This window comes from Zalophus californianus, chromosome 6 (assembly GCF_009762305.2).
Source record: "Zalophus californianus isolate mZalCal1 chromosome 6, mZalCal1.pri.v2, whole genome shotgun sequence".
Taxonomy (NCBI): Eukaryota; Metazoa; Chordata; class Mammalia; order Carnivora; family Otariidae; genus Zalophus; species Zalophus californianus.
The window spans coordinates 14400704-14420651 of NC_045600.1; the positions used below are offsets into that span (position 1 = coordinate 14400704).

Genomic DNA, 19948 nt, shown 5'->3' on the forward strand with positions numbered 1-19948 from the left:
AAGCTGTGAAAATCAAGGAAGCTGAGCATCAGGAGGGAAGCTGAGGAAGCTGGGATGGGGAAGTGCTGAGGGTGGCAGAGCCCGGAGGGAAGTTTGTCTTGTGCCATCAACATTTTTTTAGGTTCTCAAGGTGATCGCATTTAGATCCCGGTGAGCAGTGCTGCCTGGCTCAACTCTCTTTGTGTGTGTTCCTGTCTTCCTGGTTAAAAATAAGGAAGTTTAGAGTCGCTCTGTAGCATAAGAGAAAGTGGTCGATCAACAAGAACTGGGCGCTCTGCGGCTCCTGTCCTCAGCCCCTCAGCCCAGCAACTCGAGAATCTCAGACGTGTGTCTTCTTGTGGATAAAAGCTGAACATTGAATTGATCTAACAGAACAGGATGGTGCTGGAGGCCTGTGCCTTTTGCAGTGAGAGCCACAGACATGTCCAGTTTTTCACTACATACAGCCCTTCCCAGCTGGTACCAATCTCAGTGCATCGGGTGGGGTAGGCTGGTTGTAAAGGGCTTGGTCCATAGGTGTTCTGGTCTACCCTGAGGGTGATACAGAGGCGAAGGAAGGGAAAGAGAGGCATGCTGACGGGAAAAGGGCTGAGGAATGCATTCATGCTCTTTCGGAGTCCCCCACATCTAAGACTAGTTAAATATGCACCTCAGGATGCTTTTTGTGGACATTTTAGACTGGCTGTGATTTGTTTCTCAGAAGCCTCGTTCCTGACGCTTGGGGATGGAGACAGGAAGGAGGAAAGTTGGGAGAATAGTTAAGTGTCACAGCTGGCTTCTGGCAGCCCGTGAGCAAATACGAACACATCGCCATCCCAACATGGAGAGCGTTGCCAGTGAGGAGGACTGTGAAGTGCCAGGGTTGGCAGAAGCAGCATTCAGTTGCAGCTCATTTGAGAGCAAACTCCAGGAGTCAGGAGAGGAGCCTAGTTTATGTGCCAGGAGTCTTGGTTCAGGAGGTTCAGGAAATAGCTCGGGGAAAGCCTTTTAATGCTGCGGGATAGCTTTGTCCATGAGATTCTCTTTGAAGTGAATACACTTCATTAATCAGGACGATGTTTTAGGGGGTGAATGCAGAGTTAGGGAGAACTACGAAAAGCATAAAAGGCTGGAAGAATTTCACCCTGTCTTGACGTGCCACCCCCCCCTTAGGTCCTGTTCCTTATAGATAATTGGTAAGAAGATGCTAGAGAGATGGGATGCGATGGTGAAGGGATGAACAAGATGGTGATGATAAGCTTATAGAATGGACCAATTTACATCAGTCTTCCTATTTAATACTCAAAACAATCCTAGGGGCTGTGGGATACTGAGGCACAGGAAGGTTAAGGCACTTGTCCAAAGCTGCAGAACTAGTGGTGGGACGGAGGCCATGTTGCCCCGGGCTTGCACTCTTACCCACTGCAGAACACTTCTTCCCTGGAGGCATAAATGAGGGAGGCGCATCAGTGGACCCTGGTCTCCAGGCCGTGTGCACCGAGGACTGGCTTCCTTTCTTTGTTCCACTCCCTGTCGGCCATGCCCCTGGGGCTTAAAGGTTCTAGGCTCTTGAGCAGAGGACTCTGGGCTTGGGGCAGTGTCCTTGGGGTTGGTTTTCTCCTTTGACTGGCAGATGACTCACTGGCCATGCCAGGTCCGGAGAACCTGTGCTCTAGGACTCCCATCTACCGTCTTCACTTTCCAGGGCACCCCAGTCTTTGTCCCAGGATTTTAGGTGTTTCAGGCATTCCCCCCTCCCCCCACCGCCAGGGGCGACTCTGACACGATTTGCGCGATGGGAGCAGAAGCACCGTTAAGAGTGGCCATTGCTCCTCCAGCTGCACTCTGTGACCAGGAAGACGGCTAAGTTCCTCCAGAACGGTTCGGGTTTGTCTCCCTCAGTCCGTACGGACTTCTGGCTGGCCTGGAATGGAGACAGCACAGGCGGCCTCAGGATGCTCTGAGGATGTTGGTGGTGGTCATGATGCTGATATTGATGACTAAGATGTATTTTTCTAAACGGTAGTGCCTTTATTAACTCAGTTAAATCTCCACTCTGTGAGCTAAATCCCATTTCTGTCCCCATCCTCTTACTGAAGTGGCTCGCTCAGGCGACATAGGCAGTAAATGACAGAGATGGGATGCAGACTTAGGGCCTTCCAACACCAGAGTCTGGCTCTCAGCCACTACACTCTGGACCGCTTCCCTGCTCAGAACCCTGTAATGGTTTCCCCAGTACCCATGGGGCGAAGCCCAAAAGCACCTCATTCCTGCAGGGGATCATATGCTTCAGCAAAATTACTTTTTGTTCTTGTGCACATTGTGGTTATTATTACTTCCAGGCCTTGTGTGTGCCATTCCTCTGCCTCTTAATGCCAACTTCGATGGCACTTTCTACAGGAAGTCTTCCCAGGGACCCTTTACTTCAGGTCAGGTGTCTCCATCCTTCCATGTCTATAGACCCCCTGCCCCAGCACTTAATCATAGTATATTTCCCACGTCGCTTTAATTCTCTATCTGTCCCGCTTAACTGTGGCAACCCCATGTCCCCTTCATCGAATACCTAAGCAGGTACTTGGTATGTTAATCCCTTAATCGATACAATCTATATATGGGACTGTAATAGTTTTGCTGGTGAGAATTATAACTGTGGTATCGATTTTAAATATCTAAGTTATTTTAACAAGTAGTCGTTTCTATCAGATTTGCTTGCTGTTCTGGATGAGATCCCTGGTAACTGATGTCTTCAATAGTATTATCAGAATTGAACTGAGCCTGTGGCTGTCGGGCCATTTCAAAGAGACTGCCATACGGCAAAATAACTGAAAAACCCTTTGCCACAATCCCCAAAACAGACAAACCAAAAGCCTCTCTTTTCAAACAACGCGAAGCACCTGGCTCTATAAACTCCAGAGTTCTCCTGATTTTTGCGTGCCTGTCCTGGGGAATTATGGGCATTTTTCCTCCTGTGTTTTTCTTTTAAAAGTTTTATAATTTTAGTTCCTGTGTTTATGTCTATGATCCGTTTCTAATTAAGTTTCATGTATGGCATGAGGTAAGGACCAAGGTTCATTTCTTCCCAGATGGATCTCCAGTTGTTCTAACTCTATTTCCCCCATTGTGTTGTCTTGGTACCTCCACCAGAAATCAAGTTGGGCATGTGTTTGTGGGTATATTTCTGAATTCTGTGTTCTTCCCGATCTGTATATCTCTACTGACACTAATCCCACCCTGTCTTGTAGCTTTATAGGAAATCTTGAAATCAGTAATGTAAGTCAGTTAATATAAATTTTAGATACTCTTTCTTAGAACTTATCAACTAAGCAAAATAGGATACCTACCCAGAGTATCACATTATACAGGTTTCATGCTTCTAAGATAGTTGGTAAGTCTCCTGTCTCAGATGATCTGCTGTCTGAAATCAGGCTGAGAGTAAGGGACACGGGTAAGAGTTTCTGATCTAGTTCAGCCTGTCACAGTTAAATATGGTATGAGAATGGGAAGATTCTGGACCACTGGACTGCATTGGCAGTACTGACTTTGGGCACTGGTTTTAATTCTGTCTCCCATCCACCTTTTAGAAAACCCAGTGGCAAGGGCTTTACACAGACCTAGAAAAAAAAGTAGCAAAAAATATTAGCAAGAGCCACAGAATTCTCGAGGAATCAGTCTATATAACATTATCCCATATTCAGGAGTGGATGTTCATCCTATGTGAGGGACCTCTTGGTAAAGGTTTGGAATGTTTATGTAAACATGCTCTTAGAAGCCTAAAATTTACAGGATTAGAAAGTAATGTTTGTGTTTTATAGAGAGTATTCTACTCAATATGGACATTAAAAATTTAATATCCAGAAGGGTTTTCATTTTGAATGTATAATTGTCTGGAGCCTTTTTGGTATGGCATTTGTTTGAGAAAGCCTGATTTATCCACCTTGCCTCTGGATGAGACTGGGGGCTGCTGTATGAACACAGCCAGAGCTCGGGGGACTCAGGATGCTGTTCAGAGAAGGAAGAAGAGATTTCGGTAACTTGCATAAAGTCACACAAGAGGAATTAAGATTAAAGCTAAGACTCCAAGCCCCGCATCAGGGCTCTCACTTCATGATGCATGCCTGGCCCCGTGGACGCATGGAGGAGAATTGGTAGTACCGGAAGAGTATTGGCTTGAACCAAACGAAACTGCTATTTGGGAGGTCGAAAAAGATGGACTCTCGGGGATTTCCTGTGGTTCCCCTGTTGTGTGACTCCTCAGACAGGTGTGAGGCTCCTGTGGGATTGTATGGAAACGGACGGGGTCTGATGTTCACTGGCAAAAAGGTTGGCTTACCGTTGCTCCAGGGACGAGGGTATTTAGGAGAAGGCAGGATGGTGAGAGAACTCTCTGGAGATTTGCTCGGGGGAAGCTTCGAGAAAGGAGGAAGTGGGCCCTCCAGAGGGCTCTGCATGATTCTGAGGCAGGAGCCAGAGCTTCCCCGTCAACCCTCTACCCCAGCCACACTGAGGAAGGGTCTTTCCTTGGCAGCAGAAATCACTGTGCGCATGAACCGTGTTGTGAGCACTGAGGTGCCAAGAGGCTTTTGTAAAATCAGCTTTGTTATTATTTTGGCTCTCTTTTTCCCTTGTTGGATTAAGGACAAATAGAAAGGTGTTCTCAGCTTCTGACCATGATCGGAGAAGCATGAGGAAATGCGTTTGTTTGGTCATTGCTGTCAGACTTCTATCAGTGTTCTTGAGATCTTGTTTTAGGGTCTGACTGGAAATAAAAGCTTATATTAAATAAGCGCAAGCAAATAATGTTAGAAGCCCATTTTTTCAATACTCACCCTTTTTTAAACCAATGCATCAATAATTTGATTGGAAGGTATTGGTCTGACACAGCTGACTGAACCTCTTTCTTGAGGCATGGGATCTTTCTTTCCCTCTTGGTGTGCATGCGTGTGCGCATGTGTCAGACGTGTATTTCTCTCTGTTCACTCTCTATGCCAATAATACTTTCTCTTTTCTCTCTCTCTCTCTCTCTCTCTCTCTCTCTCTCTCTCCCTCTCTGGTGTATCCAGAATTTCTGACTCAACAGAAATCTTAGAAGTTGAACTCATGTGTGGTGTCTTTCCTTTTTGCTTTTCCAGTTCCTCCAGGAGTGATACAAAATGGAGCACGGGTTCTGAGCCGCGGGCTGTTTCCTGGAGTTCGGCCTTTGCCAATCACTCCCATTGGAATGACGGCAGCTGTGAGGTAAGGGAGACACTCTCCGGGCAGAGCCTGCCTAAGAAGTGGGAAGGGCATCATCATGTGTCCCACAGGGTCACTTGGGTTGGAGAGGCCCAGCCTCTAAACAGTGAAGACCATAAACCTGGTTTGGGTGTTCAGAAAAGTCACAGTAATTCCCAGGGACCCCAGTCCACGTGCCAGCTTCACCTTCTAGGCTCAAATTATCTTGGTCCCTTTGCAGATAAGGAGGTGAAGACAAATAAGCATTTTTGTTCTAAGAAGGTAGGGCAAGGTGGCGGGGGAAGGAAGTGGTGAGCAAGTTGTTCATTAGATTCTAGGCCAGCTGGTCTACCTCTAGAATGAAATGCAAAATCCTGTGTGAAAAGTGCCTTGGTAAGTGGCATATAAATAACAGGTGGCATCATTCCCCCTGCTTCCAAGAATCAGGTCAGTTGCCCAAGCCACATGAAGTCTTCCTTGGGAAATTGCTTCCCTCCATCCTTCTTACTCCATTGCTGGCCCTGGGTTAGGGTTTCTCATTAGCTTTGACCCCTCACAGGTGCCAATGTGGATGCCACCTCCTGTTTTCCTGCTGCTTCTCTGCCCACTGCCTCCCACACATCAGTCTGACATCACCCCATTCCTTCTGTCTCCTTGAGCCAAACTTGTTCCCCAAGGATGTCCATTGTTGGCCCATCTTATCCACTTCGTTGCCTCTGTGTAGGCTTCCCTCAGCCTCTGCATGCAAATCAGCACCTCCTTCAAGGTCCATCACAAAAATGATTACTTCACAAAGCTTTTGGGAACATGGCCTCTGAGCCACCCTGGATGGAGTTTTCTTTCCTTTGAAAGCCCCATGCTTTGGTTGTGGCCCTTTGATGGGTGACCCTGTGTGGTAAAATTCCTCTGTGTGTCCCCCTCTGCTCTCGGGTTCACTTGCTATAGATAGGGTTGGCTCTCACTCACTGGGCTGATGGCTGACGGCTCCTCACATTTGCAGTGTCAGGCCCAGGCTCTCGCTTGGAAGGCCCGTCGCACTGAGCTGCACCCCTCCGTAGCATCCTCTCCTTGCTCACTCTGCACCTTTGGATCAAGTTCGCATCTGAACGCCATTTTCCTTTCATAGTGTCTCATGTCCCAAAGGAAACCACCCCAGAAGGTCTGTTGGGGGGCTGAGGGAAGATGCAAGGTCGCGCTCCCTCGCGTGCAGGAACCACGTGAAGCTTTCCTGCTCAATTATGTCTTGCCACTCTTCTGGCAAACCCGCCTACTCATGCCAAGGTGGAAGTCCCCCAGTCTTCAGGGCAGACACTGGCGTCTAGGACCTGATGAGTAGGGAATTTGGTTGGAATTAGAATAGTAATAAAGTTAGAAAACCACATAGCATTTCCGCTAACCCAACATGGTGATACTTTCCAAAAATAGATGGGGGTTGGGTCTTTCTCTTGTATTTCTCCAGTATCTTCCATGGTTATCTGTAGATCAGTAATTCCTGAGTTCATAAATGAAAAGCCTCTTCCACGAAGCCAAAGTATCATTGCCTTTGCCTCACATTATGAGAGAGGCACTCCATTTTCTGTTCTTACTTAAAATCTTTTCAGCCTCACCTCCCACCTTACCTTTTTGGCTGACAGGACTTTGAGACTGTAGACTGTTTCTCGTGGAACAGCAGTCTTTGTTTATTAGCAGATTCCAAGTGTAGGTTTCAGTTTGTCATCTTGAGCGTTCCTTTCAGCCCTTTCTAGGATGGATCTGATGTGGCTCCGGCCATTCCTCAGAGCAGAGCACAGGAGAGCCGGGCGCACGGGGAGAGAGACATAAGACGAGATTGGCCTTCGGCAGGAGCCATCCCCTAATTTTAATTGTTATCCTCGTAACATATATCATTTCCCATTATCATACATTTTACTGATTAGTACTCCCTAGAGGATCTTTTAAAATATTGATTTCCTTTTTTTTTTTTTTCCCTCCTGGTTATGTTCTGGTTGGGCGATAACAAAGCACCACCGCAAAACAGTGAAGTCTTGTCTCTCATTAAAGAGTCGCCGCTTCCCCAGTGCAGGGAGCACCTTACTTTGGCTCTGCCACGGTAAAAGACCACAAAACAGGTTTCAGGTGCAGTCAGGAGACAGAAAGCATACTAGGTGTTCGAGCAGGGAGACTTTCACGTAAAGAACCATCAACCAGGTAGGAAGTTATGAACCAAGTAACTGGAAGGATAAGAGAACTCCAGGCATCGTGGTGAGAGCAGTTGCGGGAAGCAGCCACATGCCCTCGGGCTAAGAGAAAGGGGAGAGGTTGTGATGGCTGCCCTGCGGAGGTGGGGCTCAGACCTCAGAAGAGGAGCTGGGGGTGGGGATCCAGACCTCTGACGGGTACCGCTCCCCAGGGCACTGGAGTCTCTGAGCGCAGAGGAGGGACCTGTGGAAGGACCAGAGGGATCTCAGGATCTCCTGCTGGTGCAAGCCCTGTAGGGGAACGTGAAGAAGTTGGTTCTGTAAGCGTCAGAGGGACCACGAGCTGGATTCAGCAGCTTCTACAGGAATGAGCTGCCACCTCAGGTGAACAGGATACACACAGGAAGGGGCGTGTCCTTTCTTCCTCCACCCCCTTCCCAGTCTTTCCATGGCATCTCCTGTTGTCTGAGTCTAACATGGAGCCAGATGGTGCAGCAGACGTGGGGCTTGCATAGCCCAGCCCCAGCCCCAGCCCCAGCCCCAGCCCCAGCCTACAAAGCACTGTGGAAGGGTGGGTTTGGGGCTGAGTGACAGTAGTTTCAAAATGGCACCACTTGCTTGACGTCTGTCCACTGTGAAAGCACACGTAGTCTCAGAGTGATGACCTTCCTCAGCATCAGAGAAGTTTTCGGTGAAATGCACAACTGCTGGTTTGCAAAACTAGACAGGTTTCCATCTGCATGAATAAGAGAGAACCAGTCAAGAAAACCATTGTGCATCAGCAGTGCATTTTCCAGATACGAGTTCGGCACCTTCCAGCTCAGTTTTAAGAGAAATTAGGGAGAGGAGTATTGCAAGCTCTGTAAGGTCAAGGACCCTTGCTCAGAATACTTTGCCTTCTTCATGCCCCAAATGCCTGGCAAATAATAGGTACTGAGGTGCTTTCAGAAAGAATAAACATAAACATAGCCACGGGGGTATGTGCAGAACCAGTGTCTCTGTAAAACCCATTAATAAGTCTTTGGGCGGGGGGAGGATCTTGTTTTGCTCTTTCACACTCAATTGTAATTTAAAATTTTTTAAAAATTTGACCATGTATCTGAGGTTAAAAGGAAAACAGTCCACAGGAGAACAGAACAACAGCAGATGTTGGCCGGACCCCGTGTTGGTGACCAAGGGTTTCTGGGAGTGTTCCGTGTTCCCACCACTGCCCCCCTGCATCAGTGCAGTGGGGGATGGAGGGAGGGCCAGAGAGTCATTAGCACCCACTAAAGACCAATTTCCTACTCTGCTTTGTGTGACAGGTTTTCTGTGTGAGTCTAAGTGACTTCTCCTTAAGTGAAAATATTTGTCTTTCAGGGATTTTTTTTTTCCCACCACTGAGTGGCAAAGGCCATGTTTGTTTGTCTTAACTCTGAAACTGTTATTGACATAGATGAAGTGTTACTTTTATTAGCTGATCATTACACAGCTTGTATTTGCTGGGTTCCTTTGCATATAATTATGATGTGAAATCTCCTTGTAAGAGTATCTGTCAATAGTGTAATTGACTTTACAGTGTTGACTTTTTACTCAATAACCTCAGAGATTGGCCCATCCTTAGTCGTTGGAAACCTGCTTATTTTTAAATTTGCCTGGGCATAGAGTCCTCAAGACACATCATCCTCAAAATGATTCTCACACGTCTTAAAGTTTTATGCCTGTGTCTTCGGTTTTCCCAGAGACATTCTTTGCAGAGAATACATTGAATGGAACAAACTATTATAGCCCTAGGAGAACTGTTTCTGGCTCTCTTGGGAAACAGGAGCCCCAAATTTCTTACATTTATAGCATTATGGGCTGCCTCCCAGGTAGGGGCCATAGCAGCTCTCTGGGATCTGGGCCCCCTTGCTTTCAACTCTGAGGGCTCTTTTGACCGCAAGTGATCATTCAGGTGGTTGAGAAGAATTAAATGTCCAAGGCTTGCCAGAGAGGACTGAGAGAGAACTGCGGAGGGGGTGGGGGTCCTTCATAAGGCAGCAGGGCCAGAAATTACATACGAGAACTCAGGAACCAAGTTTCCCCGGTCCTTATCCTGTGGTTGTGTGTATGTGCCTGGACTTCTCATGAGAAAACCAGTCTTACGGGTTATTAGGGTAATGCAGAGTTATGTGCCTGGCCTATGATACGCGTTAAGTAGGTGCTTGATAAATAATGTGGAAAAACAACCCAATTCAGAAATGGGCAAAGGACTTGAATAGATATTTCTCCCAAGAGGATATACAGATGGCCAAAGCTCATGAAAAGATGCTCAGCATCACTAATCATTAGGGAAATGCAAATCAAAACTATGAGATACCAGCTCACACACATTAGGATGACTCGTAGCAACAGCAGAAACTAACAAGTGTTGAGGAGGATGTGGAAGACTTGGAACCGTTGTATGCTGTGGGTAAGGATGTAACATGGTGGAGCTGTTGTAGAAAACAGTATGGCGATTCCTCAAAAAATTAATCAAATTACCATATGGTCCAGCAGTTCCACTTCTGGGTTTGTACCCAAAAGAACCAAAAGTAGGGTCTTGAAGGGATTTTCATTCATCTGTGTTCATAGCAGCACTGTTCACAATAGCTAAAATGTTTAAGCAACCCAAGGTTCCGTCAACAGATGAATGAATAAGCAATATGTGGTATATACACACAATGGAATCTCATTCAGCCTTGAAAAGGAAAGACATTCTGACACATGCTACGTACGGTACGGATAAACCTTGAGGACATTACATTAAGTGAAATAATCCAGTCACAAAAAGACAGACTCTGTGTTCCACTTATATGAGGTATTTAGAGTAGTCAAAATCCTAGAGACGGGAAGTAGAAGGGTGGTTGCCAATGGCTAAGGGGAGGAAGGAGTGGAGAGTTAGTGTTTATTGGGGACAGAGTTGTAGTTTTATAAAATGAAGAGTTCTAGAGTTGGCTGGTGGTGATGGCTGCACAATGATTATGAATGCATTCAACACCACTGACCTGTACAATTAAAAATGGTTAAGATGGTAAGTTTTTCATGTTTGTGTATTTTACCACAGTAAAACCAATTGGAAAAAAAATAATAAGATTAATAATGTGGGGAGCCTTGGATTCATCTAGCTTGCCCTCCACACACCCTCCCAGGTTCCCTTTCTGAGCACCTGGAGCTTAGCCCCAAACCCCAGGAAAAGGCTTAGATTGAGCTTTTTATGCCCCCTTCAGGACAGTATACATCTGCCCAAGCCATTGGTTTTAAGGAGTGGTGGCAGTCATCTGAACCTCAGCAATTTATAAAATTATAAGAAAGTTCCATCTAGTCGCCGTCTAAAGGTACTTAATTTTATTTGGACCTCAAGTGAAAACTTGCAGTGCCCATGGAACATGAAGCGAGTCAGGAATTAATGGTCTAAGCATTAATACCTAAGGTGCTGTCAGAATAGAGTCATCAGGAAGTCTCCTCTCAGCCTAAGATCTGCTCCTGGTCACCTCACTTTGTCTTTCCCCTTTGAGAAGATGTTTGTCACAGGAGTTCCGGAAGCTGATAACGTTCAATTTTAAGATAGGGTGTGGTTTAACAACAGAACTTGAGGGAAGATTTGCCACTGGTCTTTTTCTTTTTTCTTTTTTGAGATTTGGGTTTTTTTTTTGTTTGTTTGTTTTTTTAAGGAGACAAATCTTTCCCCTTCTTTATTTTTTAAGTAATCCCCACACGCAACATGGGGCTTGGATTTACAACCCCAGGATCAAGAGGTGCGTACAGTACTGACTGAGCCAGCCGGGTGCCCCTGGGCTTTCTTTTTTTTAATTGAAGTATAGTTGACACACAATTTTCCATTAGTTACAGGTGTACACGTAGTGATTAGACGAGTCTGTGTATTATGCCCTGCTTACAGCAGGCAGAGCTCCCATCTGTCCCCATACAGCGCTGTCACAGTACATTGACTACAGTCCCGATGCAGTACCTGCTATTGGTCTTTTTGTATTATATTTTGTTTTGTTTTTAAAGACCATGCACGTGTCAGCTTCCGTCTTCTGAAATCATGTTCTTTGAAGGCAGTTCTGAAACTCAGAATTAGGTTATGCTTTATGGTAGGAGGGAGAGAAGGAAATGCCACAGGAAGAGTGTGGCTTATTTTTAATTTCTTTCTGAATTCATTATGGTACCTGTAGGGATTCGTCCACTTCACCGAAGTTTTCGGATCTATTGGCGAAAAGTTATTCGTAACGTGCCTGCCGTCTTTTTAAAATACTTTTGTAGTTATGCTCCTTTTTCATTCCTTATTTCATTTTAACATCACTCTTCTTCCGTAATTTTTGGCTTTCCTCTGAAAGTTAGCTTCCGGGTTGTTTTTTCATTTGGGGTTTTGGGTTTTTTTGTTTGTTTGTTTTTGTTTTTTCTTCTTCATTAATAATTTGCTTTGTTTTTGTGGTTTATTCTTTTTCTCTTTGCCTGCATTGGTTACTTTCATTTTAAACTTTTCTTCTTTTTCTGTAAAAGTTTAAGGTTATAATTTCCTTGAAACTACTGCCTAGTTGTATCCCATGAGTTTTGATATCTTTTATTTTCATTATTAACAGTGCAAAGTATTTTTTAATTTCCATTTTTATTTCTTTGACTCACAGGTATTTTTAGAAGCATGTTTTTAAATTCTCAAACTGAGGAGAAGGTGATTGTTTCTTATTTTGGTTTTTAGTTACGTCTTCAACACTGATTCTTAACTACCAGGCTTTTGTGGTCAGGGAGTCGATCTGTAAGATACTGCTTCTTCAAAATTTGGGGAGACTTGCTGTATGATCTAGTATACGTTGGTTTTTATAAATATTCTATATGTGCTTCAAAATAATGAACTAACACATGTTCCGTATATGTCCATTAGATCAAGTCTGCATTACTAACCCTGTGTGCGGGGGTGGGGTGCACACTTGATCATTGAATACTGAGGATGATATATTAAAATCTCCCATTACAATGTGGATTTGACTGTTTCTCCTTGTAGCTCTTTCAGTTTGGGCTGTGTATATTTTGAAGCTATCTTACTGGAGGTATTCATGTTTAGGACTGTTGTATCTCGGGGCACCTGGGGGGCTCAGTTGTTAGGTGTCTGCCTTTGGCTCGGGTCATGATCCCGGGGTCCTGGGATCGAGCCCCGCATTGGGGCTCCCCGCTCGGCAGGAAGCCTGCTTCTCCCTCTCCCACTCTCCCTGCTTGAGTTCCCTCTCTCGCTGTGTCTCTCTGTCAAGTAAATAAATAAAATCTTAAAAAAAAAAAAAAGAACTGTTGTATCTTCCTGGTAAACTGAACCTTTATGAATGTTTAATGACTCTCTTCATCTGTAGTAATGATTTTTGCCTTAAAAATCTGTCTTCTCTGGTTTTAATATAGCTACACCAGCATGGCTTGAGACATTTTCCATCCTTTTACTTTTAACCTTTTTTTGTCTTTGTGTTTTAGGTTTTTCTCTTAGAAACAAATACCTTTTTTTTAAAATCTGTGTTAATGATCTTTACCATTCAGTGAAGATTTTTAGCCCCTTTTTAGTAACATATTTGGATTTATTTCTACCATTTTATTTTGTATTTGTTTGCCCTGCTATTTCCAGATTCTTTTTCATTTCTTGCATTATTTTAAATTGATCAAGAGTCTCCCTTCCTCATTTTTTCCCTTCTGATGGTTTAAAAATTATATATTTTGTTTCTCTTCTTTTAGTGTTGATCCCAGAACTTGTAACATGAATATTTTAAAATGTTTAAAGTTAATCAATACTTTTAACCTCCTGATCAATACAAGGCCCTTGGAATGCTTTAACTGCTGTTCTCTCTGCCTCCCAAATGATGTGTTACATTTGTCCAGTACTTTGGTTCTATTTCAGTTTTTTTTAAGTCGCTTAGTCATTATCATCATTATGCTGTTCAGTCAATACTTGATTACATTTTCTTTGCTTATCATTTTTTCTTGCGTCTCAGACCTTCATTTTCCTTTTTTCCTGAAATATATTCTTAAGAAGTTCCTTATACTGAGTATCTGCTTTTAGTAAAGCTCTAACAACGTCTTGTCTGAAAACATACTTATTTTTAAGCCTTCATTCTTAGAAGATAATGTTACTATGCATACAGTTCTAGTTTGACCATTCTTTCCTTCCTCTCTCACTTGGAGAATATTTTTCCACTTTCCCCTGTTGTGTTTGTTTTATCTTAACTGATACTATTTTTTTTTAAGATTTATTTATTTTTATTATTTTAGAAAGAGATAGAGAGTGCATGCGTGGGGGGAGGGGCAGAGGGGGAGAGAGAATCCTGAGCAGACTCTCCCCTGAGCACGGAGCCCACCTCCAGGGCTCAGCCCCACCTCAGGGCTCAGTCCCAGGATCCTGCAATCACAGTCTGAGCCGAAATCCAGAGTCAGACACTCAACTGACTGAGCCACCCAGGCTCCCCACTGATACTCCTCTTTAGGTGATGTGTTTTCTTTCTGCTATTTTTAAATCTTCTCTCTCCCTTTTTTAAATGTCTACAGTTCAACTATGATGTGTCCAGATACACACTTCTTTTTACTTACCTTCTGTGGGATTTGTCGGTTAAATCTGAAGATTGGTACCTTTCATCAGAATGAGAAAATTCTCAGCCCATTTTCTTTTCAGGCGTTGGGTTCACCCCTATGTTCTGTTTCATTCTGGAACTCCAGTTGGATTTACATTGGGTCTTCTTACTGTATTCCACATTACCCATTCTTCCATATTTCTCTTTGTCTCTGCTACATGGTATGTAGTCTCTTCAGATTCATCTTCCAATTCACTGCTCTTTTTTTTTTTTTTTTTTTTACTTATTTTTCTCCTTCAGCTTCATTGAGGTTAATTTCAGGGATTATACTTTTTTTCATCTCAAGCAACTCTGATGCTTTCCAAAATCTGTCTACTTAGATTTCATAATCTGTTCTTCCTTTCTGATACTTTTCAGTTCCCTCTTTTATTTTTGTACACATGCTTGACACCATGTCCCTACTTACTTCAATATTTGTCAGCTTTACAGTTCAGATTCTATAGTTGGTTTTTCTGTTGTCTCTGCCTTATGGGGGCTTATTTCTTTTGTGTTTAATTGTGTTTTTTATTATTATTATTATTATTATGAACCTATGTTCCTTAAAGTCTTATCTGTGGGAATTCATTGTGGCCTGAGATTAAAGACTGTTCTTCCAGAAAGGATTTGTATTTTCTTCTAGTAGGCACCATTGGGCACTTTAGATTAAATTTAGTTTGACCCAAATTCTGGCCTCATCCCCACAAGACTCGAGGCTTGTGGTTAAAAAATCTCAGGGGAGGCTTTTCTTATTTTGCATCCCATCCGGAGCGGAGGTTAAGGCTGGCTTTTATCCCCATTGTCTGCCTGTGATGGGCAAGTTACTTTTCCCAATGATAACCTCATTGAGATTATCATCATTCGGACATCTTAGCTTTTTCATTTACATGACATTTTTACATTTATACATTCCTAGTGGTCTGCTTGCTGGTCTCTTTGATGATTTTAGGTCATGAGGTTTCTACTTGAATATTTGATTAACCTTAGTATGGGGCAATCCTGATGGCTGAAATTCAGGTTGTGTTCTTCAAGAGAGGATTTGCTTTCAAAACTTATGCTGGGTGCCTAGGGACCAGTACACCTGAGGCCACCTAAATCCCCTTTGAGGAGCCACAGCAGCTGCCAGAGTCAGTCTTCTGCCGCTCTGTCCCCATCACCATAAGTTCAGGCCCTTGTCCCGGTGCCGGAGTAGGCATCTGCTCTGGGGAAACCCTGGCTTTCTCGGTTGCCTACTGCTCCCATTTCAGATTTGTCCCTTTATTTTTTAACTGTGTGTGTGTGTGACGTTCTCCTGGTACACGTGTGTTTGCAAGGGTTTCTCTGAGAGTCCCCTTTTCCGGTGAAGCCTTCCCTGGAGACACAGCAGTGACCTAAAACTGTGTCGCTGTACTTCGTCCAAGATCTTTTGTGTGATAGTCGGAAGAGTGCCTTCCAGATGTTTTCTCTGCCTCCCAGCTGGAAGTGAAAGCCCCCAGCCATCTCTTGTCTTCCGTTGTCTTTCTACCTGTGTTTGGTTTTAGACAGAAGCACTGCACTGGCTTCAGCTCTAGCCTTGATTCAGGATCCCATTAATTGCATGCTTAACAAAAGTCCAGAGTTCTCAAGTCAGTCCCTTGAGAGGACCACTTCACCCTAAATGTTGGTCTCTAGGTTTAAAACCATCAGTTCCAGAGAAAACCCTTGGGCCCAGGTGCAAGGTGGAGGTGATACGTATGGTTAGACCAATAATGAATCAAGAGAGGAGACCGCAAAATGGCCATGTCTCATTAAAAGCCATACTTTGACTTGTTAGTTGCAAGCATTGCTCATTCTCGGCCTGAACTAATGTGATTTCTCACCTTTTATGTTTGCTATTGCCCATCAGTTTGACGAAGGAATGAATACCAGGTTTTTGAAATTAACATGACCGCTGTGAGTGGTGTCACATGTAAGCTCAGCTACATCTGAGAAATGGCAGGCATTTCTCATGTACCCCATGTTCATTTCAATGAATGATTTTTGAAGAGGTGGTTAGCTACTTACCTTCCAACATGTTCGGGATGACTGGTTCCTTCTAAGTATGTGGCATCCCATAATGACGACCCCTGGCAGCCTTGTGCCGCCATGAACAGCATTGCATCAAGTTATTCGTAGTTGAAGGAGCTTGTCACGCCCTGCCGAGTTTGTGTGTCATTTATGGATTATGCGCCCATGCTACAGTCTCGGGGAAAGTTAATTTTGTCTACTGAGAGAGATACATTTATATTTTAATTCCTGCTCCCTGAACTTAACGTCTGCATACCTGTTTTTATCCAGAAATACGGTCAAAGGGTGTATTGGTTTCCTTACCCGAGAGAGAAAGATATTTCAAATTCCTGCTTGAGCTGTCTTTGAGAACTAGCTGGGGCACCGTGGACCAGTCACGGGACTTCCTTAGTTTCTGTTTGTTTAATCTGCAAAATGGTTGGTTGAGTTAGGCCAGTGTTCCAGCGTATGGGTTATGGAATCACTGTTGGCATGCAACGTGATTCCAGGTGGTACCGGAGACCTTGCCCTACATAACATTTAATTCATGGGCTAGCAAAGTGATTTTCTTTTCTGTTCTCCATTTAACTGTAGTGTGTCTTTAGTACTTCTCTCAGGCTTGTTTATCTCCTTTAAGAAAGAGAAGTTCTCGGGCGCCTGGGTGGCTCAGCTGGTTAAGCGACTGCCTTCGGCTCAGGTCGTGATCCTGGAGTCCTGGGATCGAGTCCCGCGTCGGGCTCCCTGCTCGGTGGGGAGTCTGCTTCTCCCTCTGACCCTCCCCCTTCTCATGTGCGTGCGCTCTCTCTCTCTCTCTCATTCTCACTCTCTCAAAAAATAAATAAATAAATCTTTTAAAAAAAAGAAAGAGAAGTTCTCAGGCCCAGAACCTTTCCTCTTCTAACAGTCTGGAACTAGAATGTTCTGTCCTTGCTGTCATTCTAGCATGTATCTCCCACCCCCTACTCCAAACTTTTTACTCAAAAAAATGTCTTAACCTGTGGGAAAGAAGAAAGAAACGCACAATGAACACCATATGCCTTTCACCTAGATTCAGTGAGAATTAGCTTTTGGCAGCACTTGCCTTATTTCATACTCTTCCTCCCATGACTCTCCCCCGCCATGTTCCAGAGTAGCCTGTTCTGCTTAACTGTGGTAGTGAAGTGAATTATAAGCCCCATGTTGTTAACAAATGAGGATTCAGAACTAGATTGATCTTCTAAAAGTCAGCCGTAGCCCAGTTTACTCATCCAAGTGTCGCGGGCTTCACCCTGAGACTGTTTTATGCTGGTTCAGTAGAGCGGTTATTTTGCATTTTACAGCAGTTCCCTAAAACAGCAAAGATCAAGAGAACCATTATCCGAGGCTTTCACTTTCATTTGTTTAATAACTATTAATAGCCACCTGTGCAATTAGTTGCATTTATTGAGTTTCATATTTGGAAACACCTCAAAGTAATCTTGTCCTAGCCACTTCTCTGCACCTAAGACAGAGCCAAGAAACGGAAAGTCTGCAGAAAATAGATATCGCAGGGCCAATTCCCCAAAGCTCAGGGGCTGTGTTTACAGGCAAGCCCCTGAGGCATCCCTCTCTCTGGTCCCCTTTCCTCTTCCTTTATGCCGTGTTCCCATAAGCCTCCTGACCCAGAAGAGAAAGAAAACGAGTGCTCGGGTAAGCATGTCACAGCCACAGGAAGCAGTGGTGAGCCGTCTGATGGCAATAGAGGAAACCAAGGCAGAATTCTCAAGCACCACTAAAGAACCCATCCTCTGTGCTCGGAACTTTTCATTTCATCATCACCCCGCCCTGTAAGGGAGATGAGCCCACGGCAGGTCACTAATAAGCAAGGCTGGGCTGTGAACAGAAGCCTGTCTTGTCTTGAGAGCCAGGCTCTTTCCAGAAGGGCTGGGCGGAGGTGCTTGTGGATTCTGGGATCAGAGCGTGCAGGACACAGCCTGGGGCCGTTCTAGAGACTGCTAGGATTTCATTGTGCAAATGAATTGTTGTTGGGCAGCACTGTCATTGCTGGGGTTGATTCTGTTGATCTCCAGGCATGTAGCAAAGGTTGGGTTTGGATAATGGCCCTCATGCATTTTGCGGGTGCATATTTCAGTGGGAATTCTCACCACCCGCTCCTATTTAGTGGAGCACCCACTGCAGGGCCTCGAACACCAGGGGGGAGACCCCTTGGTTCCCCTCCCCTGCTGCACCATTTACACCAAGGACTCGCCTCCCCTTTCACCCTTCTCCCTGGGCTGCAGCCAGGATCTCTTGAGCCGCAGGGCCCACAGGCATGGCAGGAAAGAGAGGGCAACAGCTCGTGACCAAATCTTCTCATTGGCCCCAACCCCATAGGCTTTCCACAGGTGCCGTAGGTTCGGGGGCTGTCCAGTAAGGCATGTTGGGGGGGTCCACAGTAGGTTCCCAAACCTCATGCTCTCTGCCACACACAATCCCATCTGCTCCTACCCTTGTTCAGTCTGTCTCATGTGTCCACTCTGTACCTGGCGCTGGGGGACATGTCATGACTGGGCCCTGTCTTGCGGAGCTAACACTCCGATGGGAAGCGCACAGACATTGAACGAGGCATCGCACAGCTCATGCAGATGGTGGGACGTGCTGTCTGTGGAGGGAACATGGTAGGAGAGCGTACAGCTGGGGGCGTGTGTATGTAGGCAGGCAGGAAGGAAAAGTGTGCTCATGTTCCCCAGAGCTCCTGGAAGTGCATCATCGGGTGGATAGGCTTACAGGACACGGGGCCGACATCGTGCAACAGAACACCTCTCCCTGCCCAGAACCTTCAGCCCGCATGTCCAAGGTCAGATGCCATGTCTTCCACAGACCTTTTTCTTGCCCTCCGTCCATCCCCTCCAGCTGCTACCCCTTTTCTCCTGTGCATATGCCTCTCTCATCACCACTAATTCTGAGCACCTGCTGTGTCCTCTCAGTGCCTACCCCTGGGAATGTGTGGCCGAAGCAGGAATGAACATCATAGTCCTCACCCTTGAGCCAGGCACTGGTCCCCCGTCCTCAGCCCCACAATGAAGTGGGTGCAATTACGCTTCCCTTTACCAGTATGGAAGCACAGGGAGCTCAGTTCATCACTCAGACGTAAAGACACGAGACAGTAATCCGTGGTGTGGTAAGTGGTGTGGGCTTCTGATGGGAGTGTATGGAAGGGACCTAGTTATAGGGAAATCAGAAAAACAGCAAGAGTCTGTCGGATTGCACTAAGAGCCCATCTTGAGAATCAGACTTTGGTCTTAATCCCATCTCTGCTACGTATTAGCCGTGTGGCTTTCCAGACCCTTCTTCCAACGTCAGTAAAATAGGGATGCTCGCACCCACTTTACAGAGGTAAATGCAGCCATCCTGGCAGATGGCACGCGGCATTTGGCAGGTGGTGAGTATAGTAGGTGGCACCTTACTGCTCCCTCACCTGTGATGCGACCACGACTTGCTTCTCTGTTCAACTTTAAGCATCTTTGCGACAGCGTCTGTATCTGATCCCACCGCGGATACCTCCTTGGGACCCTCCCTAAGACCATGCATCTGTATGAGGTGTTCAGTGAATATTTGCAGGATGAACGAGGGAGGGAGGGAAGGCGCCAGTGAATAGCTGTCACCACACGGCAGGTGGCCCTTTCTGCTGAACCCTGCATTTCATCTCCTGACAAGAGGGTCCTAATGTCGCAGCTCTGGCAGAGAGTGGGCTTGTCCCCCTGATGTACCCCAGCAGGCTGGCGGAGCCTACCCCACGGTGTTGGCAGGCGTGCAAAACCAAGCCCGGCTTGATTTTTCTGGTTTAATCTAAGAGGTGGCCCTCCACCGCCATCACCACAGAAGAGAGTGGTTTGCCGTCTCTGCCCAAGCCGAGGGAGAATGCAGGCGAGGGGGGAGATGGGCGGGGAGGCCGGGGGTCGGGATTTGGGGTGCTGTCCACAGAGCAGGGCCGCCTGCAGGGTCCCAGGCGGGCAGAGCGCCGGGCTGCGGGTCAGGGGG

At 45.6% G+C, this 19948-nt stretch overlaps 1 protein-coding gene across 5 annotated transcripts in view; it reads left to right on the top strand.

Annotated features, from left to right (window-relative positions):
• The window catches only part of FOXN3 (forkhead box N3), a 279851-nt gene that overhangs the window by 253054 nt on the left and 6849 nt on the right, over positions 1 to 19948 (top strand). For all 5 annotated transcript variants that reach the window (XM_035727923.1, XM_027569629.2, XM_027569627.2 and 2 more), the window contains one exon: positions 5109 to 5214. In XM_035727923.1, the coding sequence (XP_035583816.1) occupies positions 5109 to 5214 (106 nt within the window). The remainder of the gene's footprint in view (positions 1 to 5108; positions 5215 to 19948) is intronic.